The sequence below is a fragment of the Blastocystis hominis genome, assembly GCF_000151665.1.
Source record: "Blastocystis hominis, Singapore isolate B (sub-type 7) whole genome shotgun sequence assembly, scaffold_32".
In the NCBI taxonomy this organism is placed as follows: Eukaryota; class Bigyra; order Opalinata; family Blastocystidae; genus Blastocystis; species Blastocystis hominis.
This window is the reverse complement of record NW_013171841.1, coordinates 1-22988: the sequence shown is the minus strand read 5'-3', so window position 1 is coordinate 22988 and position 22988 is coordinate 1. Positions and strand designations below refer to the sequence as shown.

Sequence of the window (22988 nt, the reverse complement as noted above, 5' to 3'; positions counted from 1 at the left end):
GAAAATTTAAAGGATATAATTTTAAATGATGTTTTTTTAATTTATTATATGTAAAATTAGAATGTTTTGTATAAAATAAAATTGGAGCTTTTTTAAATTCAATGTTTGGATTAAATTTTTTATTACCATCCTTATAATTTTTTGGTGATAATTCAGAACTTCTTTTTTTAAAATATTTATTGTGATATCTATTGATATAAGGAGTAACATTTAAACGTGCATCAAATTTAATAAAATTAGATTTTAAATCTTCAGCATCTTTTTGTAAAATTTTATTGTTTATTATTTTTTTTTTTACATATAATTGATTAATTTTTACATATTTTGAATTTAAATTATTATTAATATATTTATTTTCAATTCTAACTTTCATTAATTATCTAAAATGAATAAAAATTATCATAATTATAATAAGATTTAAATTTAGGAGAATATTCAATAGCTGTACGTTTAATACATTTTTCAGAATCATCATATACTAATTCATAATAACCTAATAATGGGAAATCTTTTCTAAGAGGATGACCTTTAAAACCATAATCAGTTAAAATACGACGTAAATCTTTATTATTTTTAAAATAAATACCAAAAAAATCATAAATTTCACGTTCCCACCAATTAGCACCAGAGTATAATGATGTAATAGATTCAATATCATCTAATTCATTTAAATAAGTTTTAATTTTTACTCTTGAATTAAAAACTAAACTTAATAAAGTATAAATTATTTCAAAACGATATTTTTTATATGGGTAATCTACTGCACACATATCAGACATTGTTTTAAATTGGCCATTAGTATATTTTTTTAAAAAATTTAAAACAGTTAAATTATATTGTTTTTCAATAATAAAAGTAAGTTCTCTGTTTGAATATATAGAGGCTTGTATATAATTAGGTAACATATTTAATATAGATTTACTATAGTTGATATAAAGTTTGATATTATTGTAATAAATTTGTTTTGACATTATTTTTCAATTTAAAAGTTATATTTATATTTGAAGGAATATTATATTTTAAAAATTTAATAATATAAAAAATAGAAGAATAAGTAGCTTTATTTTTTATAGTAAATCTATAATTAGTTGTATAAATAATTTCTTCATATGTTTCTAATGATTTTTTATAAACATGTGGAGATCTTAATATAGTATAACGTTTAATTTTTTTTGGAAGATTTATTATACTATAATTTTTTATATTATAAATTTTTAATAAAGATTTCAATTTATTTTGGTAATTTGTAAATGTTATTTTATCAGAACTTTGTAAATAAATATTAATAGTTATATTATCTTTTATTATATACATAAACTTAATGCAGCTTTATGTGCAAGAATAAAAATGGAAGATGGATTTATAAATATGTAAATTAATAAAATACTAGTTAAACTAATAACAAAAGCAACATTTTTGCTTAAGTTAATATTTAAAGTTATATATTTTTTTGTATTTTCAAAATAAATAATTTTTAAGAATCTGATATAATAAAAAGTACAAATAATACTTAATAATACACCAATAGTTGCTAATAAATAAAAATTATTTTCAATACAAACAAAGAAAGAATAGAATTTAGCTAAGAAACCAGCCATTGGAGGAACACCTGCCATAGAGAACATTGTAATAATGAAACTCATACCTAAAGTTTTGTTATATTTATATATATATGATAAATCAGAAAGATATTTAATTTTATTATTAAAATATATATAAATACTCCAAATATTTAAAATAGAGATTACATAAATAATAAAATAAACAAAAATACTTTGAATACCTTCAATAGTACCAGTGGTTATACCTAATAATATATAACCAATATGTGTCATAGAACTAAAAATTAAAAAACGTTTAATTTTATATTGTTTGAAAGCATTAAATGTAGCAACTACTAAAGATAAAATTATATTTATAATCATAAGTATTTGCCAAATTTCAATGAAATTATAGAAAACAATATCTAAAAATTTAATTAAAATTACTAATAAAGAAAATTTAGGTACAGAATTAAAGAATAAAGTAATAATACTTGGAGTACCTTCATATACATCAGGAGCCCATACATTAAAAGGTACAACAGTTAATTTGAATAATAAACTTACATATATTAATACAAAACTAAAAATAATTAATTTATTATATTTAGTAGTTAATAAGAAAATTGATAATTCTTTTAAATTAGTTAAACCTGTCATACCATATAATAAAGCTATACCTAATAATAATAAACCAGAAATTACGGAACCTAAAATAAAATATTTAAGACCAGCTTCTGAAGAATATATATTATTTTTTTTTAAAGCAGTGATAGCATAAAAACATAAACTTTGAAGTTCAATAACTACATAATAATGTAATAAATCATTAGTATTTAATAATAAACAAATACTTAATATGGATACTTGAATTAATGTTAAATATTCATAATTATTTATTTGATTATTTTTTAAATAATTATTAAAAGTTAAAGAACATAAAATAGCAATAAATAAAATTAAAATTTTACCAATTTGAGTATAATAAGCAATTGTATATTGACCTAAAAATAAAATTCTAAAATTATTTAAATTTAAATAATATAATATAATTAAAATTACAAATGAGAAAATTGTTAAATTATTAACAATACTTGTAATTATAGGAGTGTTATATTTTTTATTATTTAGTAAAGTATATTTGTTAGAAATAAATATACCATATACTAATATAACAATTATAGAGAAAATAAAAAATAATTCAGGTATTAAGAATAATAAATCAATTGAGAATATAGTGTTTAACATTTATCGGCGTCTAGTTTATATAATATAAGAAAATAAAAAATTTTAATATATTTTTTATTTCTTTATATTATTGTATTAAAAGAATTTTGAATATTATGTACAAAATTAATAGTGTATTATATAAACTTTAATTAAATGAATAATAATTTTTAGATTATTGTATTTTTAATTATTAATGAGTTTGTAAATATATAACTATTATATAATATAAATATGGAGGCACTCAATACTTAATAAATAAACTGAAACTATAAAGTAAAGTTAGAAAAATAAAATAAATAAAGTAAAGATAAGGTTTATCATATTTATATATTTGACTTGGATTCAATTTAATAAATATACATTTAAATATATTATTATAATACAAAACTTATAAATACATATATATACATATACAATGATGAATAATAAAACAATGATTTCTGTTAATAATACTATTGATTCCCCTGCTAATTTTATTAAAATAAATAAATCTTTTTTAGATTCCAATAAATTGAACAACTATACTTACATAGAAGTTTTACTTTCACTTAATATAAGAATACCCCATTTATGTTACCATAATCAATTACCTGTTTCTGGTAACTGTAGACTCTGTTTAGGTATCATAGGTGCCGATAGAAAACCATCTCCTTTATGTGCAACTAGTGTTCGTCCTAATGATACTGTAGATTATAATAGTTCTAGAGTCAGAAGATTACGTCAAGATGTTTTAGAATTTTTATTGATCAATCACCCAATGGATTGTCCTTCTTGTGATCAAGGTGGTGAATGCGATTTACAAGATTATAGTTATAATTATGGTACTGATAGATCTCGTCATACTTTCTCTTTTAAAAAAGCTATTTTAAATAAAGAAAGAGGTGCTATTGTAAAAACTGTAATGAATCGTTGTATCAATTGTACAAGATGTACTCGTTTCTTTAGTGAAGTTATTGGTAGTACTCTTGTAGGTGTCATAGGTAGAGGTATTCAATCTGAAATTAGTTCATATGTTGAAACTAATTTTTCTGATTGTGAAGTTTCTGGTAATGTTATAGATTTATGTCCTGTAGGTGCTTTAACTTCAAAACCTAATGCATTTACAGCAAGACCTTGGAATTTAACTAAATTTAATTCTTTTGATGCTTTAGATAGTTTAGGTTCTTTTATTACATTACATTATAATGGTGCTGTAATTTCTAAAGTAACTCCTAGAATTAATTATGATTTAAATGTTAATTGGATTTCTGATAAAATCCGTTATGTTTTTGATGGTTTATATAAACAAAGATTATTAAAACCATTATATCAAAATATTGATCGTTCTTTAGTTGAAGTAAGTTGGACTGAAATATTCTTTAGATTAAAAAATGATTTAGCTAATAAATTAATTGATTTAACTAATTTTGGTTGTTATTTTGGTGAATTATTAAATAATGAAACTATTTTTACTGCTTCTAAATTTATGGATATTATTGGTAATTCTAACAAATATAGTGTACAAGATACATTATATATTAATAATGATTTAAATTCTAATTATATTTTTAATTCTAAAGTTACATCTGTTAGTAATGCTGATGCTTGTTTAATTTTTGGTTCTAATTTAAAATCTGAATTACCTGTTTTAAATTTAAGATTAAGAAAACAATATTTAGCTACTGCATTACCTATTGTTAGTTTTGGTGCTAGACAAAATTTAATGTATCCTACTTATTTTTATGGTTATACTTTAAAATCTATTATAAAATTCATTGAAGGTAATAGTCCTTTCTGTAAAGTTTTATGTAAAAAACATAATCCTTTATTTTTAATAAATATTAGTTTATTTAAAAATGAATCTTTATATAATTTCTTTGAAAATGTTAAAAGAATTTTAATTCAAAATATTCCATCTATTTCTAAAAATAATTTTAATTATATTTATCCTAATATTGATTTATATAATAAATTATTTTTAAATATTCAAACTAAATATAAAGAAACAAATTTAAATAAATTAAATACTTTATATTTATTAAATGCAGATAATACTTTTGATAATTTATTTAAAAATATTAATTTAGGTAATAAATATATAATTTATCAAGGTCATCATGCATCTAAAAATGCTATAAGTTATGCAAAAGTTATTTTACCTTCTAAACCATATCTTCAAGAAATTGGTTCTTTTGTTAATATTGAAGGTGATATTTTAAAAATTAAAGAAGTAGTTTATGATGATAATATTGATGTTAAAGATAATATTATGATTATTTATGGTATTTTTGGAGCATTATTTAATTCTTATTGCTCAAAATTTAAAAATATTATTAGTGATCAAGTTATTTATAAATTAAATCCTGCATTATTAAGAGATGAATACAGTATTAAAGATAATTTAAATTTATTTAATAATATTAAAATTAAAAATAATATTTTAAAAAATTATACAATAAATTCTACTTTATATAATTTTTATAAAAATGATAATATTAGTATGTCTTCACAAGTTATGTCTAATTGTAATAAAACATTAGTTAAAAGATTTAATTATTAATTATTTTTATAAATGAAAACTTTAATTTTAATTATTGAATATTTATTTATAATCTTACCTGTTCTTATAGGTGTTGCTTATATGACATTAGTTGAACGTGAAATTTTAGGTAGTATTCAACGTAGAAAAGGTCCAAATGTAGTTGGTGTTTCTGGTTTTTTACAACCTTTAGCTGATGGTTTAAAATTAATGTTAAAAGAAATTATTTTACCTACTAATGTTAATACTTTTTTATTTATATTAGCTCCAGTTATTACTTTTGTAGGTACTATGATGTATTGGGCAATTTTACCATTATCAAAAGGTATAACTTATACTGATTTTAATGTAGGTGTTTTATATTTTTATGCTATTTCTTCTGTAGCTATTTATGGTATTATTATTTCTGGTTGGGCAAGTAATACTAAATATCCTTTTATGGGTTCTATGCGTTCTGCTGCGCAAATGATATCTTATGAATTATCTATTGGTACTATTTTTGCAATAATATTTTTATGTACAGGTTCTTTAAATTTTACTAAAATAATATTAGCTCAAAAATATATTTGGTTCTGTATTCCATTATTCCCATTATTTATTATTTTTTTAATTGCATTATTAGCTGAATGTAACAGACATCCTTTTGATTTACCTGAAGCAGAAGGTGAATTAGTTTCTGGTTTTAATACTGAATATTCTGCTATGGGTTTTGCTTTATTCTTTATAGGTGAATATGGTAATATTATCGTAATGAGTACTGTTATTAGTATTTTATTCTGTGGTGGTTGGTTACCTTTATTTAATTTAACTTTTATTCCAGGTGTTATATGGTTAAGTTTAAAAATTTGTGTTTTTATTTCTTTCTATGTAATAGTTCGTGGTGCTTATGTTAGATTCCGTTATGATCAATTAATGAGAATTGGTTGGAAATCTTTATTGCCTTTATGCTTTGGTTGGTTTATATTTATAGCTGGCCTTTTAATTACATTTAATTGTTTACCTAATACATTATGTTTTTAATTAAATATCTTTTAATTTCTGTCATTATTTTTATGATTAGTTTTTTTGGTTTAATTTTTAATAAAAAAAGTATTTTAATTATTTTGATTGCAATTGAATTAATGTTATTATCTGTAAATATTATGTTTATTGTATTCTCTATATATTTAGATGATATTATAGGTCAAATTTTTACTATATTTATTTTAACAATTGCAGCTGCTGAAACTTCTATAGGTTTATCTTTATTATTAGTTTCTTATAGAGTTAGAGGTAATATTTTAATTGATAACTTTAATTTATTATATATGTACTAAAAGTAAAATATTATTTAAATATATAAATAATATTTTATTAAGTTTCGATAACTCAAATGGTTAGAGTGAAGGTCTGAAAAACCTTATGTAGTGGTTCAATTCCATTTCGAGACATTATAAATCTTTTTAGTCTACTGGTTAGGACATTACCCTTTCACGGTATTGGAGCAAGTTCGATTCTTGCAAGAGATGTTCAATTAATAAAAATATATAAAATATGAGAAAAATAAATAATCCTAAATATACATATAGTATGAATTTTAAAAAAATACATAATAAATTTATTAATCAATTTTTGATTGATGGTAAAAAATATAATTCATTCAGTATTTTTGATAATGTTATGTATTTTTTACATAAAAATAATAAAAATAATATTAAAATTATTAAAAGTATTTTTGAAATCATTGAACCTTTATTTTATATTGAAAAAATTATTTTTTTTAGAAAATTAAAACAACATATTTTATTTTTACCTTTAAAAAAAAAAGTTAAAGCAATTTTAACTATTTTAAAACAATCAACTTTAAAATCTAAAAAAAATAAATTAAATAGTTTAAGTTATAATTTAAGTCAAGAAATTTTAATGTCATTATTTAAAACTAGTAATACTTATAATTCTTATAAATTACAAAACATTAATTTTTTAAAATTAAAAAATAATATAAATTATAAATGGCAATAAAATAAACTAAGAGTATAATTTAAAGGTAAAATGTTGGTCTCCAAAACCAAATTTAAGGGTTCGAGTCCCTTTTCTCTTGATTTTGAAAATTAAAAATAAACTTAATATAAAAAATGGCTACTTTAAATCAAGTTTTAAATTATAGATTAAAAAATAATAAAAATAATTTGAATAAAATGTCAGCATTATGCAAAAATCCACAAAAAAAAGGTATATGTTTAAGTGTTTTTATAAAAAATCCTAAAAAACCAAATTCAGCTCGTAGAAAAGTAGCTAAAGTAAAACTTAGAAATCAATATGTAATTACAAGTTATATACCTGGTATTGGACATAATTTACAAGAACATTCTTTTGTATTAGTTCAAGGAGGTAAACGTAAAGATTTACCAGGTGTACATTATAAAATAATACGTGGAGTTTATGATTGTAGTGGTGTATCAACTCAAAAAAACTCTCGTTCTAAATTTGGTACAAAAAGAAAAAAATCTCTAATAGTTCAAGGGTTAGAACACATGACTGTTAATCATGTTGTTATAGGTTCGAGTCCTATTTAGAGAGTTATATTATAAATATTAAATCTATTAAATATAATATATAACTCGCTCTTTGAAAAAAAAATCGAATTGTTTAAAATTATAAAAATAATTAAAAATATCAATAAAATTGAGAATCATAATTAATTTAGATTTTTATATTTATAATATATTTGTTTATTTGGTGGAAATGGTAGACACGATAGACTTAAAATCTATTTCCTTTGGAGTACAAGTTCAAGTCTTGTAATAAACATAAAAATTAGGTTTATAATTCAATTGGTTAGAATGTGCTGCTCATAACTGTGAAGTTATAGGTTCGAGTCCTATTAAACCTATATATATAAAATATATTTGGAGTAATAGTTTTAATGGTTAAAATACTAGGTTGTCACTCTAGCAGATGTGGGTTCGAATCCTGCTTATTCCGTTTTTAGATATATAAATTCAAAATGTTTTTTAATGATTTATATGCTTTATTAGTTTATTTTATTTGTGCAATTGTAGTTTCTTATATTGCATTCTTAATTTCCTATATTTTTGGTATACGTGCTAACGATTCTAACAAATTGTCTGCTTATGAATGTGGTTTTACTCCATTCGAAGATGCTCGTAATACTTTTGAAATTCATTTTTATTTAGTTGCTATTTTATTTTTAATGTTTGATTTAGAAATTTCTTTTTTATATCCTTGGGCAGTTTCATTATCTGCAATTTCTTTTGTAGGTTATTTTGCTATGGTTGTTTTTTTAATTATTTTAACCTTAGGTTTTGTTTATGAATATAAAAAAGGTGCCCTTGAATGGGAATAAATAATAAAAGTGAGATAGTTAAGTGGTATAACAGTAGAATCATAATCTATAAAACATAGGTTCGAATCCTATTCTCATTAATTTATAAATATTTTTATTACAGAATGTAACGTAAATGGTTAACGTCTTTGTTTTGGGTACAAATGTAGTATGTTCGATTCATACCTTTCTGATTTTATAAAAATTAGTTACACATGTCAAATTTATATTTTAATATTTTTGCAAGTATAATTATAATTTCTGTTTTTATGACAATATCTGTAAATAATGCTGTTTATGCAGTATTATTTTTAATATTAGCTTTTTTTAGTTCTATGTGTATTTTATTTTTGTTAAATATTGATTATTTAGCTTTAATGTTTATTTTAATTTATATTGGTGCAATTACTATTTTATTTTTATTCGTAGTTATGATGTTAAAAATTAAAATAAATGAAAAAAATACAACTAAATTTATATCTTTTATTAATATTATAATTTGTTGTTTAATTGTTTATAATGTATTATTAAATGCTGATATTTTCAATGTTTTCTTAAATAATGATTTAGTATATAATGATTGGTTCTCTAAATTATATTATGTTGATAATATTAAAATGTTAGGTCAAGTTATTTTTACAAATTATTATTTTTATTTTATATTAGCAGGTTTCGTATTATTAATAGGTATGATAAGTGCTATCTTATTAAGTAAAGAATCTACTAGAGTAATACGTAGATATCAATTAGTTTATCAACAAATTTCTCGTGATGTATCTAATGCTGTATTTTTAGTACATTAATTTAATATGAAAATATTTATTTCATATTAATATAGTTTAAAAGAGATTTTATTATTAATGAAGTTATATATAGTTTATATAACTTAAATTCTTAAGAGTTTGATCCTAGCTCCGAATGAATGCTAGTAGTATGCTTTAACACATGCAAGTTTAATAGATATTTATTTAATATTTATGATTAAATATTTTATAAATATTTATAGCGTAAAGGTGAGTAAATTATAAATAAATTACCTAAAAATTGTTGTAAAAATTTTATTTAATCAATAATATTCAAAAGAAAAAAATAATTTTTTTTATTTTTTTCGTTTTTAGATATTTATTTATATAAGATTAGGTAGTTGGTAAGGTAAAAGCTTACCAAGCCAAAGATTTTTAGTTGGTTTGTGAGAATGATCAACCACATCGGGATTGAAATAAAGCCCGAACTCTTTATGAGTCAGCAGTGGGGAATATTGGACAATAAACGAAAGTTTGATCCAGCAATACTACATAAGTGATGAAGGCTTTATCGTTGTAAAACTTATAATTTGATGAAATAATGATTTGTCAAAGGAATAGTTCTGGCAAACTCTGTGCCAGCAGCCGCGGTAATACAGAGGGAACGAGCATTATTCGTCTTTACTGGGCGTAAAGAGTCTTAAGATGATTTTTTCAATTAAAAATTAAAAATTAGAGCTTAACTCTAATATTTTTTTAATATTAAAAAATTTGAGTATATTAAAGGATTATAGAATTTCTAAAGGAGGTGCGACAACCGTTTATATTAGGAAGAATGCCATTTAGTGAAAACAATAATCTATTAAAATACTGACATTGATAGACGAAAGTATGGGTAGCAAACAGGATTAGGTACCCTGGTAGTCCATACTATAAACAATGAATATTAAATATTAATAAATTATATTTATTTTTTAAATTATATATAGATTTTTTATAATATTTTTTGTAAAAAATTATATTAATTTTTAATGAATATTTTCATTTAATATAAAAAGTTAACACGTTAAATATTTCGCCTGGGGAGTAAAACCGCAAGGTTGAAACTCAAAGGAATTGACGGGAGCTTATACGTACGGTGGAGCATGTGGTTTAATCCGATAGTCCGCGTGGAATCTTACCAATTTTTGACAGTTTATAATTTTTTTTATTATAAAACAGGTGTTGCATGGTCGTCGTCAGCTTTTATTTTGAAGTTAAGATATAAGTTTAACCCTTGCTTTAAGTTGCTATTATTTAAAAGTATTAAAGGTTAATTCTTGTTAATTTTTAATCATTAAATAAGTACTCTTAAAATAAATTTGAATATAATTTATTCAAAAAATATGCAAAGGATGAAGATAGATCGTTATGACCCTTATAAATTGGGCTACACATGTGCTACAATATTTTCTACAAAAAGACGCAATTATGAAAATAGGAGCAAATCTTCAAAAGAAAATGTAATACAGATTATAGATTGAAACTCATCTATATGAAGCTGGAATCGTAAGTAATCGTAAATCAGTATGTTACGGTGAATTGTTAAATAAAATTAAATTTTTAATTTTATTTGTTTATAAGCTCTGTACACACCGCCCGTCACATTAAAGAAGTAAGTTTTAGTTAAAATACTGTTTATTTATATATATATTTTTGTAAAATATATTTTTACAAAATTTTATTTTAGGTAGATTTTATTAGATTAAAATTTATAATTTTAATGAAGTCGTAACAAGGTAACCGTATGGGAACATGCGGTTGGAATTATATATTTTATAATTAATTAAAATTTTTAATTTGTAAAAAAATTCTGTATAAAAGAGTTCAAAGGTATGGTTACTAATCAAGTCTCATGAATTTGTTATTTAGGTTCGATTCCTAACTTTGAAATTTTTTTTTATAAATATATAAAAGAGCATTAGATGGATACCTAGATATTTATTAATTAGGAGGACGTTATTTATCGAAAATTTATAATGAATTAAAAATTGTGATTTATAAATTTCCTTAGAAGAAAACTTTTTCTGAATGAATATGTAAAATTTAGTGAACTGAAACATCTAAGTAACTAAAGATAAAATATCAAACGAAATTCCGTTAGTAGTGGCGAGCGAATGCGGATTTGGGTTATTAAAAAAATATTAAAGAGTATATAAATACAAAGAAGGTTATAAATTCCTGTATATACAATTTATTATTTTTAATAATTGAGTAAAACGAAATAGGTGTAATTTTGTTTGAATACAAGGGAACCACCCTTTAAGCCTAAATATAATAAATAATCGATAGTGAACTAGTACTGTAAAGGAAAGGTGAAATAGAATTTACGAAATTGAAATAGAACTTGAAATCTAATGCTTTTAACAATTGGAGCTTTTTTAAAAAGTGACAATGTACCTTTTGTATAATGGACCAGTAAGTTTATTTATATAGCAAGTTTAAATTGAAAAATGTAGACTTAGTGAAAGCGAATTTGAATAGAATATTTTAAGTTATACAAATAAGACCAGAAACCGGGTGATCTAATTATGAACAAGTTGAAAAAATATTAATTTATTTTTGAGGACTGAACTCGTGCCTGTTGCATAAGGCTGGGATGATTTGTGATTAGGGGTGAAAGGCTAATCAAACTCGGAGATAGCTGGTTTTCTGTGAAATCTATTTACGTAAAGTGTTAAAATTTATTTTTTAGGGGTAGAGATATCGATAAAAGAGGGTTGCCCATAAAGCTTTACCAATTTTAAGGAAACTTCGAATACTAAAAAATATTTTAATAATCGGACTTATGATGCTAAGGTTGTAAGTCGAGAGGGAAACAGCCCAGATTGTTTATTAAGGTCTTTAAATTATTTGTTTTCTCATAAAAAAAGAGTTTTTAAATGATAATAACTAAGAGTTAGGTTCGGAAGCAGCCATTCTTTAAAGAAAGCGTAAAAGCTCATTGGTTTAATTTAAGAATTCTGACGATGTAGAGAGATTTGAAGAAATCTACCGAAATAGCAAATTTAAATTATAGATTTAAATGGTAACAGAACGTTCTGTATGCTTTAAGATAAATTGAAAAATTTATTAATGTATCAGAAGTGATAATACTGGTATAAGTAATATAAATAATATTAAATAGGTAATTAAATATTATCGTCGAAAGTTTAAGGTTTTTAATATATAATTGTTAAACAAAATTAAGTAATACGGCCTCTAAGAAGAAAGTGAAAACTTTATTTGATGAGTATTATTCTTAAAAGACTTTTATTTTTTATATAAATACTATAAATAATAAAATTAAAAATATTTTAAGAAAAAAACCGTACTAAAAACCAACACAGGTAAATGGGTAGAGTATACTAAGACGATAAAGAGAATCATAGTGAAGGAACTCGGCAAATTAACCTTGTAACTTCGGAAGAAAAGGTTTTTATTAATGTATTTTGAATTAATAAAATTAAAATAAAAGGGGGTAGCGACTGTTTAATAAAAACACAGGACTTTGCTAAATCGTAAGATGATGTATAAGGTCTGACACCTGCCAGGAACTGTATTGCAAAATTTAAAAAGAATTTTTTTTAATATAAGTAACAGTAATCGGCGGCCATAACTCTGATGGTCCTAAGGTAGCGAAATTCCTTGTCAACTAATTATTGACGTGCATGAATGGTGTAACGACTTCCCCACTGTCTCCACTATGAACTTTATGAAATTGAAATATTCGTGAAGATGCGAATTATATATGGTTAGACGGAAAGACCCCGTGCACCTTTACTACAATCTTTTATTGATTATTATTATAAAATTGTGTAGTATAAGTGGGAGTTTAAATTTAGTTTTAAACAATAGTGAAATACCACTCGTTTTATTATTAATAGCTAACTTTAATTATGAAAGATTAAAAGACATATAAAAGAATGGTAGTTTAACTGGGGTGGTTTTCTCCTAAAAGGTAACGGAGAAATATAAAGGTAAATTAATAATTATTGTTGTAATAATTATTTATGTATAATGGCTAAAATTTGCTTGACTGTAAGATTGACAAATCAAACAGAAACGAAAGTTGATCATAATGACCCGGTAATTCTTTGTGGAAAGGTTATCGATCAATGGATAAAAGGTACGCCGGGGGTAACAGGCTGATAATTCTCTAGAGTTCATATCGACGGAATTGTTTGGCACCTCGACGTCGGCTCATCACATCCTAGAGCTGAAGAAGGTTCTAAGGGTTTGGCTGTTCGCCAATTAAAGTGGTACGTGAGCTGGGTTTAAAACGTCGTGAGACAGTTTTGTCCCTATCTGCCATATAATAAAGAAAAGATGAAAATAATAATTCTAGTACGAGAGGACCGAATTAGATTGATCAATGGTATATAAGTTATTTATTTTAAATAAGTATTGCTTAGTAGCTAAATCAATAAAAGATAAATACTGAATACATATAAGTATGAAGCTTTTTTTCGTATTTTCTAAAAAAAAAGTAAGAGATAATTACTTTAATAGGCTTTGTGTATATATTTATTGCTAAAAAGTACTAATTTTTTGTAAAATTTATAAAAAAAGATTTCGTAGCTCAGTTGGTCTAAAGCGTTGGACTGTAAATCCAAAATGGTTTTTCCATGTCAACAGTTCGAATCTGTTCGAAATCATAATAAAGAGTGTATAGCTTAATTGGATAAAGCAATCGACTTTTAATCGATGGATTCGGGGTTCAATTCCTCGTACACTTAATATTTAATATAAGAAGGCTTTATATTTATATAGTTAATTTATTAAGAATTTAATTTTTTAGCAGTTTTACCATTAGAATGTGTATTTTGACCATGTATTGGTAATTTATTTTTGTGTCTATATCCTTTATAAGTATTTAATAAATGTTTTGATTTAATATTATTTGTAGTTTTAAATTTTAAATCATTATTTATTAAATAATTTTTTGTAACAAATTCATCAATAGATTTTAATATTTCTTTTGAAATATTATTTGTATTTATTTCAGGATGAATTCCAAGATTTTTTAAAATATATTTATTTTGTTGTTTATTTAATCCATACACTTTTTTTAAAACTAAAATTAATTTTTTATTTTTGTAATTTAGAATATTATTATTAATATACATTCTGACTATTTATATAAAGTAATATAAAGAAAGATTTATAAAACTAATATGTTATTTTCTAAAAAATATAATTATTTAAAAAAAGGTTTAAATAAAAAAAGTGGTAAAAATTTTAGAGGAAAAATAACAGTATATCATAAAGGTGGTGGAAATAAAAATCTTTATAGATTTATAGATTTTAAACATGTAAATAAACAAGGTAAAGTTGTAAAAATTCAATATGATCCAAATAGATCTTGTTATATTGCTTTAATGTTTAATTTTGTTAATAATAGATATTATTATATTTTAGCTCCTCAAAATTTAAAAATTGGAGATACTGTTTATAATTACTCTATTAATGATATATTAAAAAATAAAGATATAAAAGTAGGTTATAGTATGCCTTTATATAATATTCCTTTGAATGTTCCAATACATAATATTGAATTAAAACAAAATAGAGGTGGTTCTTTAGTTAGATCTGCTGGAAATTCTGCATTTATTTTAAAAAAAGATACTGAAATTAATGGTTTTGCATATGTTAAATTATCTAATTTACGTATAAAAAAAATACCATTAGTATGTATTGCTACTATTGGAAAATTATCTAATCCATATCATTCATTATTAAATTTGAGAAAAGCTGGTATGTCTCGTAATTTGAATAAACGTCCAGTAGTTAGAGGTGTTGCTATGAATCCTATTGATCATCCACATGGTGGAGGTGAAGGTAAAGCTTCTGGAGGTCGTGTATCTGTTACTCCTTGGGGTTTAATTACAAAAGGTCGTAAAACTGTAAAAAATAAAAAACATGAATATTAATTTAAAAAATTTAAATATAGATTTATATACTCAAATTTTACAAAATAAAAAAAAATTAGAAACAAAAGATCGAGATACCATCATTATTCCTGAATTTGTTGATAAAATTATATATGTTCATTATGGTTTATCTAATTTTAAAAAAGTGAAAATTACAGATGAAATGGTAGGTACAAGATTAGGTCAATATGTATTTACTCGTAAAACTTGTAAACATAAAGTTAAAAAAGTTGCAAAAACAAAAAAAGTTAAAAAATAAAAATGAGTCAAAAAGTAAGTCCTATTTTATTTAATAATGTAATATATAATAATTCTAAATGGTTTAATAAAAATAGTAATAAAAATAAATATTTATTAAATGAAGATTTACAAATAAGAGAAATCGTAAATATAGTTTTTAAACATAATGTGAATTTTCAATTTTTATTTGTAGATAAAATAATTATATATAAATATTTTTCAAAATTTAAAATTTTCGTATATTTTTTTTGTAATTTTAAATATTTAAAAAAAAATATAATTGAAAGCACTAATTTTAATAATAAACAATATATTAATATAATTTATATTTATTATAAATATAATGAAATTTTACAACAAAAAAAAATAGATATAATTAAATTATTATATTCTTTAAAACATAAAGATTATAATGTTTATGTTTACTTTAAAAATATAAATACTATTTATAATTCAAAAAAAAAATTTCTTACAAATCGTTATTTTTTAAAAAGAAATAAATCTCTTAGTAATAAACTTCAAAAATTTGGAAAAAAAAGAAATTTACATTTATTTAAAGTAAAAAATTATAATAAAAATGTAGTTATGACTTTAAATAAATATACTGAAGTAAAAACTGAAAAAAAATTAAAAAAAAATAAACATAAAAATTATAATAAATTTAGACGAAATAAAAAAAGATATAAACTTCAACATTATTTTTATAAATTAAAATATTATAAAACTATTCATTTTTTATTATATAATTTATGTTTTAATGATAAATTTTTAAACAAAATAACAGTATCTAGTTTATTAAATGTTTTATATTTTGAATTAAATTATGTTAATAATGCAACTAAAAATTATAATTTTTTATTTTATAATAATTTTAATTTAATGCGTGAATATTTGACTAGATATTTAAAAAATGATAATTGTAAATTAAAAGGAATTCGTATAAAAGTTAAAGGTCGTTTTTTTTTAACAAAAAGAAAACGTGTTTTTCTTTTTAATTTAGGTGAATTAAATTTAAACAGAATTGATCATAATAAAGATTATCAATGTTTACATTTAATTAAAAGTACAGGTTCAAGTAGTATAAAAATTTGGGTTAATTATAAATAATAAATAATTAAAAATGTTATTAAAACCTAGAAAATTTAAAAATTATAAAATTAAAAAAAATAGATTACATGGTTTAAATTATAATTCAAAAGTTTTGACAAAAGGTGTTTATGGTTTAAAAGCTTTAGATTATACTCGTTTAACTTCAAAACAAATTGAAACTATTTATATGGCTATAAATCGTATGCTTAAAAAACAAGCAAAAGTTTATATAAATGTTTTTCCAGATGTATCTGTTACTTCAAAAAATATAGATTCAAGAATGGGTAAAGGAAAAGGTGATATTAAATATTGGGTTTGTTTAGTTAAACCTGGCAAAATTTTATTTGAAATTAGTTCTACTAATGAAAATTTAGCATTAAAAGCTTTAAATTATGGAGCATCAAAACTTTCAATTCAAACAAAAATTGTAAAATTATCTAAAAATATATAAAATGTTAAGACGTAGACAATTAAAAAGTTTTACTTTAAATTTTGGTCCACAACACCCAGCAACACATGGTGTTTTAAGATTAATTTTAGAATTAAGAGGTGAAATTGTTCAAAAAGCAGATCCTCATATTGGTTTTTTACATAGAGGTACTGAAAAATTAATAGAAAATAAAACATATTTACAAGCATTACCTTATTTTGATAGATTAGATTATATTGCTATGCTTGAAAATGAACATTGCTATGTATTAGCTGTTGAAAAATTATTACAATGCAAAGTTCCTTTAAGAGCTCAATATATACGTGTTATTTTTGCTGAAATTACAAGAATAATTAATCATTTAATTGGTTTAGGTTCTCATGCTTTGGATATTGGTTCTACCACTGTTATTATTTGGTTATTTGAAGAACGTGAAAAATTATTAGAATTTTATGAACGTGCTACTGGTGCTAGAATGCATGCAAATTATTTTAGACCAGGTGGTGTTAGACAAGATATACCTTTAGGTTTATTAAACGATTTATATATTTTCTGTAATGAATTTAATGATAGATTAGATGATATGGAAGAATTATTAACTAATAATCGTATTTGGCGTGAACGTTTAGTTGATATTGGTGTTATTACTAAACAAGCTGCTTTAGATTTAAATTTAACTGGTGTATTATTACGTTCTACTGGTGTTAAATGGGATTTAAGAAAAACTTTCCCTTATGATGCTTATGATAAAGTTCAATTTGATATTCCTGTAGGTACTAATGGTGATTGTTTCGATAGATTTATTATTCGTATTGAAGAAATGAGACAAAGTGTTCGTATTATTAATCAATGTATTAATCAAATTTCTGAAGGTCCTATTAAATCTGATAATTATAAAATTAGTATTCCATCTAAAGTTCAAATTAAACAATCTATGGAAGCATTAATTGATCATTTTAAAATATTTAGTGAAGGTTTTAAAGTTGAACCTAATGAAGTATATTGTTCTATTGAAGCTCCTAAAGGTGAATTTGGTGTTTATTTAGTATCTGATGGTTCTAATAAACCTTATAGATGCCATTTAAAATCTTCTGGTTTTATTCATTTACAAAGTTTAGATTATTTAACAAGAGGTCATTTAATAGCAGATGTTACCACTGTTATTGGTAGTTTAGATATTGTTTTCGGTGATATTGATAGATAATTTAAAAATTGTACGTAAATATAATTATATTTTAAAATTTAATCAATATTTTAAAAATTATAAATATATGTTATTTTGTGATAATACTAGTTTAAATTTGAATTTATATAAACATGAAATTTTGTTAAATCCTAATGTTAAATGTATTTTCTTAAAAAAATTTAAATGTATTGATAATTTAACATATTTTAATTCTAATTTAAAAAATTCAACAGTAATTTTTTGTACTAATGATTTACAAACTTTATATTTAATAATTTCTAAATTACAAACTAATATATTATTTTGTAAAATACAAAATAATTATTATTCTTTAAAAAATTTAAATACTTATATTAATTCTATATATGGATTAGTTAATTATTTAGATAATTATATGAGTAATTTTATATTTTTATTTCAACAAATTTCTAAAAAACAATAATTATTAAGAAAATGTATATTATTTTATTAGCTATAATTTTAATTCCTTTATTAACTTCTTTTTTTTTACTTTTTGTGAATAATAATAACAACAACTTAATTCGTACTATTTCTATTTATAGTACTTCTATTACTTTTTTTATATCTTTAGGTTTATTATTTTTATTTGATAAATCTACAATTTTTTTTCAAGGTTTATATGAAATAAATTGGTTAAGTTTTTTTAATTTAAATTTTATAATAGGTATTGATGGTATTTCTTTATTCTTCATTTTATTAACTACTTTCTTATTTCCTATTTGTATTTTATCTAGTTATAATTATATAAAATTTAATTTTAAATTTTTTTATATAAATTTCTTAATTATGGAATCTATATTACTTTTAGTATTTTCTTGTTTAGATATTGTATTCTTCTATGTATTCTTTGAAAGTGTATTGATTCCTATGTATTTAATTTTAGGTTTATTTGGTTCTAGAGAACGTAAAATTTTAGCATCTTATATGTTCTTTATTTATACTTTTGTAGGTTCCGTTTTAATGTTATTAGCTATTTTATTTATATATTATTATGCAGGTACCTCTAATTATATTGTATTATTAACTTATAACTTTGAACCTTTCATTCAAAAAATTTTATGGATTGCTTTCTTTGTATCTTTTGCTGTTAAAGTACCAATGGTTCCATTCTATATTTGGTTACCAGAAGCTCATGTAGAAGCTCCAACTCCAGGTTCTGTTATCTTAGCTGGTATTTTATTAAAATTAGGTACATACGGTTTTTTACGTTTTTCTTTACCTTTATTTACTTTTGCAAACTTCTACTATACTCCTTTTGTTTATACTTTAGCTGTTGTAGGTTTAATTTATAGTTCATTAGTTGCAGTACGTCAAACTGATTTAAAACGTATTGTTGCTTATGCTTCTATTGCTCACATGAATTTAATTATGATTGGTTTATATACTAATAAAATCTATGGTTTAGAAGGTTCTTTATTACAAATGTTCAGTCATGGTTTAGTATCTGGTGCTTTATTCTTAGCTGTAGGTATTTTATATGAACGTTATCATACTCGTCTTATTAAATATTATAGTGGTTTAGTTCAAACTATGCCTATATTTGCAGTAATTTTCTTAATGTTTACTTTAGCAAATATTGCTTTACCTACTACAAGTAGTTTTGTAGGTGAATTCTTAATTTTTTTAGGTATTTTTAATACAAATACTACTATTGCTGTTTTTGCAATTTTAAGTATGATGTTTGGTAGTATTTACTCTTTATGGTTATATAATAGAGTTTGTTATGGTAATATACAAGTAAACTTTATAGGTTTATATCAAGATTTAAATAAACGTGAATTTGTTATGTTTTTATTAATTTTAGTTTTAGTTTTTATTATAGGTATTTATCCTACTTTCATTTTAGATTATTTGAATATGTCAGTTAGTTTTTTATTAAATATAGTATCTTGTTAGTTAGATGAAATCACCTAAATATAAAGTAATATTTCGTTATAAAAATATAACATTATGGAGAAATAATTTAATTTTAAAAAATAAATTCTCAAAACAAAAATGGACAGATTTAAATAATAAAAAATTAAGAAGACATTATATGGGAAATGCTTTTTATATTTGTCATTATAAAAAATTAAAATTAGAACGTTTATATTCTTTTAAATTTATGAATAAACAAATTTTAAAAAAATATTTAGTTAATTATAAAGAATATAATTTTAAAAAAAATATATTAACTAAAAATTATTTTAATTTTGAAAAACGTTTAGATTTTAATATTTATAAAGCACATTTTGCTGAAAGTTTATATGCAGCTCGTTTTTATATTGTAAAAGGTTTTATTTTAGTTAACGGTAAAGTTATAACTTCTTTTAATTATTTATTAAAAGATAATGATAAAGTTGAAATTAATAAAACATTTTTTAATTTTATTTATAATAAAATTGATTTTAATAAAATTAAAAATCTTTATTATTTAAGAAATTTAGAAATTGATTATAAAACTCTTAGTTTTATTTTTTTAAATAATAAAAATTATTATGTTATTAATTATCAAAATTTTTTAAAACGTATTTATTGTACATCTTATCGTAATAAAAAATTTGCATTAAATCAAAGACATTTCAAAAAAGTATTTCATAATAATGAATTAAAACTTAGAAAACGTAATTTTAAAAATAATTTTTATAAAAAAAATTATAAATTAAATAATTATTTTAAATTTTTTGATTATGTTTTCAGATATTATTTATTTTTAGATAAAAAACATAAAATTATAAAAAAACGATATAATAAATATTTTTTAACTAATTATGAACTTAAAATATTGTTTAAAGTTTTTAAAAAAAAATATACTAGTTATTTTTTTAGAAATTTATTATTAAAACGTACTTTTAATTATAAATATACTTATTTAAAATTACTTCAATCTAATTTAGTAAGTTTTAAAAATTTTGAAAATATAAATTTAAGTTTATATAAAAATAATAATATTGAAATAAATAATTCAACATTAGTTAATCAATATTTTAAATATTATTATAATTTAGTTTTTAAATTTTATATTTATTTACTTAAAAATTATTATATTAATAGTTATACTTTAAATTTATCAAATAATTTTTCTATTAATAATTATAATTATAAAATTATTTTAAGTAATAAAATATTTAAAATAATACAATTAAAAAATAAATTAAATTATTTTTATATTTCTAATTTTAATAATAATAATATTAATAATTCAATTCAAAAATATAGACGTATTAAATATAAATCTATTAAACGTAATACTTCTAAAATTTTAGCTAATAGAAGAAGAAAAGAATATTATATTTCAAAAAATAAATATAAAGATTTTTTAAATTTTATTTACTCTGAAGATTTTAAATTAAAATTTCATAGATATTATTGGAATGACTGTAGAGCTAAATTTAGAAAACGTCATTATATTTGTAATAAACTTTCTACTTCTTTTAGTTATAAATATTATAATATTAGTAAAATAGGTGTTGATAGACCTTATTATTCTAAACATTTTATATATAATAGACTTGTATTTAATTTTAGAAATACAAAAATATCACGTTATAATAAAAGAAATTTATATAATTATTATAGAGCTAATGTTAGATATTTAAAAAATAAACGTTTATATTATTCTGTTTCAAGTGATATTTATAAATATGTTTTTTATAATATCATAAAAACTTCATTAACTGAAAAATATAAAGTTCGTAATGATTTTAATGTATTATTATCTTTAATTAAAAAATTAAATTTAAATAAACATGATTATTTAGATATATTAAATGATTTACAACAAAAATATGATATATTATTAAAAAATCGTAGATTTAAAAATTTAAATTATGATTTTAATATAAAAAATATCTATTTGATGACAAATTTAATCAAATATTATAAAAAAGATATATTAAATTTAAATTTAAATCATAATTTATTTAATATTTTATATAAAAATAATTTAAAACATAATGAATATCGTTTTGTAAATTATTCTTTATTTATTTTTCGTAAAAATAGACTTATATTAGAACCTTTCGAAAAAAGAACTAGTTTTTATATATCTTATAATAAACCTAAATTGAATTTACCAAGTAATATTCGTAAATATTTAATAACTTATTCTTATAAAAATACTAATATTAAATCTATTTATAAACAATTATTTATACGTGAAAAATATTATCGTTTTAAACGTATTAAAAAATATTTATATAGAAATAATAAAAATGTTTTACAAAATAAATCTAAAAATAATTATATATCTAACTTAAATATTATTGATTCTAATATGAAATTCAATGATAATTTATTTTTTATTGATTTATTTATTAATTTTAATGTACGTAAATTAAATAAATTATATAATTCAATAAATTATACTAAAATAAATAAATTTAATTTATATCGAAATTATAAAAATGATATTAATATTAAATTACAACCTAATATTAAACATAACTTTAAAATTAAAAATAATCATAAAAAATCTAAAATTAAATTTTATACTTTTATTTTGAATAATAAAGATTATAATAATATTGGTAAATATAGAAGTATTGATAAATTAAAAGCAAATTCTATAATTAATAAATTTACTTATATATATAATCATCGTACTTATATAGCTTCTCAAAATAATTCAAAATATATTTATAATTATTATAAATCAAAAAATTATATAAAATCTTCAAAACGTAATAAAAAATTTAAAATTTATGTAAGAAGAAGACGTCGTCAATTTAAATAT

At 20.7% G+C, this 22988-nt stretch overlaps 10 protein-coding genes; 8 read left to right on the top strand and 2 right to left on the bottom strand.

The window, feature by feature from the left end:
• Nucleotides 1–380: 380 nt before the first annotated feature.
• Nucleotides 381–971, bottom strand: GSBLH_T00003632001 (uncharacterized protein; the record flags this gene model as incomplete). The annotated part of the gene is made up of 1 exon (XM_013042416.1): nucleotides 381–971. One exon carries the CDS (start codon nucleotides 969–971, stop codon nucleotides 381–383), a length of 591 nt encoding a protein of 196 aa, XP_012897870.1.
• A 333-nt stretch (nucleotides 972–1304) lies between these two features.
• On the bottom strand, nucleotides 1305–2789 carry GSBLH_T00003631001 (uncharacterized protein; the record flags this gene model as incomplete). Its single annotated transcript, XM_013042415.1, has 1 exon — nucleotides 1305–2789. One exon carries the CDS (start codon nucleotides 2787–2789, stop codon nucleotides 1305–1307), a length of 1485 nt encoding a protein of 494 aa, XP_012897869.1.
• A 397-nt stretch (nucleotides 2790–3186) lies between these two features.
• GSBLH_T00003630001 (uncharacterized protein) lies at nucleotides 3187–5310 on the top strand (the record flags this gene model as incomplete). The annotated part of the gene is made up of 1 exon (XM_013042414.1): nucleotides 3187–5310. The coding sequence occupies one exon, from the start codon at nucleotides 3187–3189 to the stop codon at nucleotides 5308–5310; it is 2124 nt and encodes a 707-aa protein (XP_012897868.1).
• Nucleotides 5311–5322: 12 nt separating this feature from the next.
• On the top strand, nucleotides 5323–6309 carry GSBLH_T00003629001 (uncharacterized protein; the record flags this gene model as incomplete). Its single annotated transcript, XM_013042413.1, has 1 exon — nucleotides 5323–6309. One exon carries the CDS (start codon nucleotides 5323–5325, stop codon nucleotides 6307–6309), a length of 987 nt encoding a protein of 328 aa, XP_012897867.1.
• A 32-nt stretch (nucleotides 6310–6341) lies between these two features.
• GSBLH_T00003628001 (uncharacterized protein) lies at nucleotides 6342–6605 on the top strand (the record flags this gene model as incomplete). Its single annotated transcript, XM_013042412.1, has 1 exon — nucleotides 6342–6605. The coding sequence occupies one exon, from the start codon at nucleotides 6342–6344 to the stop codon at nucleotides 6603–6605; it is 264 nt and encodes an 87-aa protein (XP_012897866.1).
• Nucleotides 6606–7403: 798 nt separating this feature from the next.
• On the top strand, nucleotides 7404–7844 carry GSBLH_T00003626001 (uncharacterized protein; the record flags this gene model as incomplete). The annotated part of the gene is made up of 1 exon (XM_013042411.1): nucleotides 7404–7844. One exon carries the CDS (start codon nucleotides 7404–7406, stop codon nucleotides 7842–7844), a length of 441 nt encoding a protein of 146 aa, XP_012897865.1.
• A 431-nt stretch (nucleotides 7845–8275) lies between these two features.
• GSBLH_T00003625001 (uncharacterized protein) lies at nucleotides 8276–8635 on the top strand (the record flags this gene model as incomplete). The annotated part of the gene is made up of 1 exon (XM_013042410.1): nucleotides 8276–8635. The coding sequence occupies one exon, from the start codon at nucleotides 8276–8278 to the stop codon at nucleotides 8633–8635; it is 360 nt and encodes a 119-aa protein (XP_012897864.1).
• Nucleotides 8636–8829: 194 nt separating this feature from the next.
• GSBLH_T00003624001 (uncharacterized protein) lies at nucleotides 8830–10328 on the top strand (the record flags this gene model as incomplete). XM_013042409.1 has 1 exon in its annotated part: nucleotides 8830–10328. The coding sequence occupies one exon, from the start codon at nucleotides 8830–8832 to the stop codon at nucleotides 9415–9417; it is 588 nt and encodes a 195-aa protein (XP_012897863.1). The 3' UTR covers nucleotides 9418–10328.
• A 3067-nt stretch (nucleotides 10329–13395) lies between these two features.
• On the top strand, nucleotides 13396–18271 carry GSBLH_T00003623001 (uncharacterized protein; the record flags this gene model as incomplete). Its single annotated transcript, XM_013042408.1, has 2 exons — nucleotides 13396–13504; nucleotides 17148–18271. The coding sequence occupies 2 exons, from the start codon at nucleotides 13396–13398 to the stop codon at nucleotides 18269–18271; spliced, it is 1233 nt and encodes a 410-aa protein (XP_012897862.1).
• A 435-nt stretch (nucleotides 18272–18706) lies between these two features.
• On the top strand, nucleotides 18707–20170 carry GSBLH_T00003622001 (uncharacterized protein; the record flags this gene model as incomplete). Its single annotated transcript, XM_013042407.1, has 1 exon — nucleotides 18707–20170. One exon carries the CDS (start codon nucleotides 18707–18709, stop codon nucleotides 20168–20170), a length of 1464 nt encoding a protein of 487 aa, XP_012897861.1.
• Between the last annotated feature and the right edge of the window lie 2818 nt (nucleotides 20171–22988).